This window comes from Nicotiana tabacum, chromosome 1, assembly GCF_000715075.1.
Source record: "Nicotiana tabacum cultivar K326 chromosome 1, ASM71507v2, whole genome shotgun sequence".
NCBI lineage: Eukaryota > Viridiplantae > Streptophyta > Magnoliopsida > Solanales > Solanaceae > Nicotiana > Nicotiana tabacum.
In genome coordinates, this window is record NC_134080.1 from 73,707,367 (window position 1) to 73,712,550 (window position 5,184).

At 42.7% G+C, this 5,184-nt stretch overlaps 1 protein-coding gene across 1 annotated transcript; it reads left to right on the forward strand.

Moving 5' to 3' along the window:
- The first annotated feature begins 813 nt into the window (after positions 1–813).
- LOC107777738 (uncharacterized) lies at positions 814–1,862 on the forward strand. Its single transcript, XM_075219909.1, has 2 exons — positions 814–891; positions 1,275–1,862. Exons 1-2 carry the CDS (start codon positions 814–816, stop codon positions 1,860–1,862), a joined length of 666 nt encoding a protein of 221 aa, XP_075076010.1.
- The last annotated feature ends 3,322 nt before the right edge of the window (positions 1,863–5,184 follow it).

Here is a 5,184-nt window from a genome sequence, read left to right on the forward strand (position 1 = left end):
CTCACACTTTTTCCATTCTCTCTGTTGGGCGAGGCTAAGCGATGGCTAAAGGCAGAACCAGGTAATTCAATTACAACATGGAATGATTTGGCGAGAAAATTTCTGGCAAGGTTCTCCCCTTCAGGAAAAACTGCAAAGATCAGAAGTGAGATAGTTGCCTTCAAACAAAAAGCGGGAGAATCTTTATACTCAGCTTGGGAAAAGTTCAAGAGGCTACTCAGAGACTGTCTTCATCACAACCAGACGAATGAAGTGTTAGCTCACACTTTCATAGAAGGGATACATTCTGAAACAAAGATCGTGGTAGATGCTGCAGCTGGGGGTCAACTGTTGGAGAAAAGCTTTGACGAGATATATGCATTATTGAACAAATTCTCCAAGAGCAATCCGGATTGGCAATGAGAGATGGGCAGACACACCGTGCAAAAGTCTGCAGGGGTTCTTGAGTTAGATGTCATCTCACCATTATCAGCGCAGATTTCTACACTGACCAATCAAGTCAACCAGATGAACTTGAGTATCAACAAGCAACAGGAACAACTGATTCAAGCTTTTTGTGAAATATGTGGAGAGGGGCTCACGAGCAACATATGCCCCGCAAACCCAGAGTCTGTCTGCTTTGTGGGTAATTCAAACAGGGGCCAAACAACCCAATATGGGAACACTTACAATCCCAACTGGAGGAACCACCCAAACTTCTCTTGGGGTGGAAATCAGGGCACTCAGAATCAATACAGGCCTCAAGTACCTCAACAGCAATATAGACTACCTCAGGTTTAATAACAAGTGAGTCCTACAAGTCATCTTGAAGACATGTTGAAAAAAGTGATAGCTGAACAGCAAGCTCTCTCTCAGAAAGTGATGGCTGAACAGCAAGCCCTCACCACAACAGTAAGAATTTGGAGCGTCAAATGGGATAGCTTGCCAATGCTCAAAACACTAGACCAGCTGGAGCTCTTCCAAGTGACACTGAGGCAAATCCTAGGGCGGCCCTTCATGTCGTGCCGTTGAGGAATGGGAGACAACTAGAAGAAGTTCAGTCTAAAAAGAGGAAACATGTGACTTTACATGAGAGGCCAACCACTATAGAATCAACATCAGAGAATGCTAAGGAGCCAGAGAAGCCAGCTGGAGAGGCGGTGGCTGAGCAACCCCCATAATTGGTTGCAAGGCCACCACCTCCATTCCCTCAAAAATTGTAGAAATTAAAAGATAATGCCGCATATAAAATGTTTCTTGATATCTTGAAGCAGGTGCAAATTAATATTCCATAGGTTGACATCTTACAAGAAGTACCCAAATATACAAAGTACATCAAGGACAATGTGGCAAATAAAAGGAGGCTAACCGAGTTCGAGACTGTGGCACTCACTGAGGAGTGCAGTTCCAGAATTCAAGGCAAGTTACCTCAGAAATTGAAGGATCCAGGTAGTTTCACTATCCAAATATCGATTGGTAAATATGCCGTTGAGCGAGCTTTATGTGATCTTGGAGAAAGCATCAATTTGATGCTGCTATCTGTGTTCAGACAGTTGGGGTTGGGTGAGCCACGCCCAACAACAGTTATCTTACAGTTAGTTGATCGCCCCCTTGCTCATCCTGAGGGAGTGATTGGAGATGTGCTAGTTCAAGTGGGTTCCTTCATATTCCCTGCTGATTTCATTATCCTAGATTACGAGCCTGATCAGGAAGTTCCATTTATTTTGGGGCATCCATTCTTAGCCATGGGCCGAGCTATTATTGATGTCTGCGAAGGAAGAATGACAATGAGAGTGGGTGATCGAGTGGAGGTCTTCAATGTTTATAGAGCACTCAAGTTACCAGCCCACTATGAAGAGTTATTCATGATCTCTGTGGTGTAGAGTGATGCCACATCGTTAGTACCCTATATGAGCCCTGCAGATCCTGTTGAACAAGTATTGATTGGGGATGTAGAAAATAGTGAAGATGAAATGATAGGAGAAATTGAGCAAGTACTGGATATGTCCTGCAGTTATGTACAGGGGTTTAGAAAATTTGAAGAGTTGGACAGGCCTGTTACTCTGACCTTTCCCAGGCCATCTATTAAAGAAGCTCTGAAGCTAGAACTCAAGGCCCTTCCAGCGCATCTGCACTATGCTTATTTGGGGAACTCTGAGACATTGCCCATGATTATTTCATCCAGTTTGACCAACACTCAAGAAGAAAAATTGCTCAGAGTCCTCCGCGAGCATAAAAAGGCCATTGGGTGGACTATAGCTGACATCAAGGGTATTAGTCCATCGTTCTGCATGCATAAAATCTTTTTAGAGGACGGACACCGCCCAGTATGGAGTAGCAAAGGAGATTAAATCACATTATGAAAGAGGTGGTGAAAAAGGAAGTAATCAAGTTGCTCGATGCAGGTATCATTTTTCCTATTTCTGGTAGCAACTAGGTAAGCCCGGTTCAATGTGTGCCCAAAAAGGGAGGAATGACTGTAGTTGAGAACGAGAAAAATGAGCTGATCGCCACTCGCACTGTTACGGGATGGAGAGTCTGCATTGATTATAGAAGGCTCAAAAAGGCAACTTGCAAGGACCACTTTCCACTTCAATTCATCGACCAAATGCTGGACAGGTTAGCCGGGCATGGATATTACTGCTTCCTTAATGGTTATTCAGGATACAATCAGATTGTCATATGCCTAGAGGATCAGGAGAAGACTACTTTTACTTGTCCTTATGGCACTTTCGCCTTCAAGTGAATGTCGTTAGGTCTTTGTAATGCACCAGCCACTTTCTAGAGGTATATGATGGCTATTTTTACCGACATGGTGGAAAAATTCGTGGAAGTGTTTATGGATGATTTTTCAGTTTTTGGGTCTTCTTATGATGATTTCTTGAGTAATTTAAGCAAGGTGCTAGCCCGTTGTGGAGAAACAAATCGGATATTGAATTGAGAAAAGTGCCATTTTATGGTACAAGAAGGCGTCGTGTTGGGTCACAAAGTATCTAGGAGCGGCATTGAAGTTGATAAAGCGAAGGTGGAGGCGGTTGAAAAATTAACTCCACCTATTTCAGTGAAGGGTGTCCGGAGTTTCTTGGGACACTCGAGTTTTTATCGGCGATTTATTAAAGATTTTTCGAAAATTGCTACTCCTTTGTGCAGACTGCTTGAAAAAGATGTAACTTTCAACTTTGATGATGCTTGCCTCAAGGCATTTGAAGAACTTAAAAAGAAGTTGGTGACTGCTCCCATTATTGTGACACCTGATTGGTCCTTACCATTTGAACTTATGTGTGATGCGAGTGACCTTGCTATTGGGGCAGTGCTAGGCCAGAGGAAGGACAAGGTGTTTCATTCCATCTACTATCCAAGTAAGACTTTTGATGATGCACAACTGAATTACACCACCACTGAGAAGGAGTTGTTAGCTGTAGTGTGGGCCTTTGAGAAATTTCGAGCATACTTGGTGGGAACGAAAGTCATAGTCTATACCGATCATGCAACAATCAGGTATTTGTTTACAAAAAAGAATCTAAGGCTAGATTGATGCGCCGGGTTTTATTGCTGCAGGAATTTGATGTAGAAATACGAGATCGAAAGAGGACAGAGAACCAAGTAGCTGACCATCTGTCAAGGTTGGAAAATCACGATCACGTGGAGGAGGGTGGCCAAATTAAAGAAGTATTCCCTCATGAGCAACTTTTTGCTATAAACCAAGACCCTCCCCCATGGTACGCAGACTATGTGAATTATCTTGTGAGTGGGGTACTTCCTCCCGAAATCTAATTTGAAGCTTGAAAGAGGTTTTTACATGATGTGAACTTCTACTACTGGTATGGGCCCTATTTGTATAAGAAATGTGCTGATCAATTGATGAGGAGATGCATTCCTGAAAAAGAGGTGGAATGCGTGTTGTATGATTGTCACGCATCACCTTATGGGGGCCATCATGGAGGAGATAGAACAGCTATAAAGGTGCTACAATCTGGTCTCTTTTGGCCGACTTTATTCAAGGATTCCCATGCATTCGTTAAGAATTGTGACCAATGTCAGAGAATAGGAACAATCACAAGGAGGCATGAGATGCCTTTAAATAACATTCTAGAAGTTGAGCTTTTTCATGTGTGGGGGATAGATTTTATGGGGCCATTTCCACCGTCCAGAGGAAACAAATATATTTTGCTAGTAGTTGACTACGTGTCAAAATGGGTGGAGGCGATTGCTTTGCCAACGAATGATGCCATGGTGGTAGTTGCTTTTGTGAAAAAGAACACATTCTTGAGATTTGGGACTCCACGTGCCTTAATTAGTGATGAAGGGACTCACTTTTGCAACAGATTGTTGAATAACCTTCTAGCTAAATATGGAGTTTGCCACAGAGTTGCTAAAGCATATCATCCTTAAATAAGTGGGCAAGCTGAGGTGTCAAACAGAGAAATCAAGCAAATATTGGAGAAGACAGTGAGTGTGAATAGGAAGGATTGGGCTGCAAAGTTGGATGATGCCCTATGGGCATATAGGGCTGCATATAAAATGCCAATTGGAGCATCCCCTTACAAGCTGGTTTATGGGAAGGCATGTCACTTGCCCGTTGAGCTTGAACACAAGGCATACTGGGCCATTAAGAAGCTGAACATGGACCTTGAGGCCGCAGGTGAGAAAAGACTTATGCAATTGAATGAGTTAGACGAGTTTAGGCTGTACTCTTATGAAAATGCTAAGCTATATAAAGAAAAGACAAAAAGATGGCATGATAAGCATATCAAGCCGCGTCACTTTGAGCCAGACCAATAGGTATTATTATTCAATTCTAGACTACGGTTGTTCCCTGGGAAGCTAAAGTCGAGATGGTCAGGTCCTTTTGAGGTGGTGAGAGTCACTCCTTATGGTGCAATCGAGCTGCGAGCTTTAAATGGTGAGAGGAAATTCTTGGTAAATGGTCATAGAGTCAAGCATTATTGGGGAGGAATGATTAATCGTGAGAAGACCAAGGTTGTACTCACTGATGAGTAAGCGAGACTTTGCGTCGTACCGCGACGTTATCAGGCGCTTGTTGGGAGGCAACCCAATTTTTTATTGCTTTCCTAGTTTAACTTCTTAATTTTTCTTTTAGAATAGGTAGAGTATTGCATTTTCTTTATAAGTATGGAAATTTTAGATGTAATGGTGTAGTACGTGTAAATTGGGGATATATAGGGCTCGGGGGATCGAGATGTT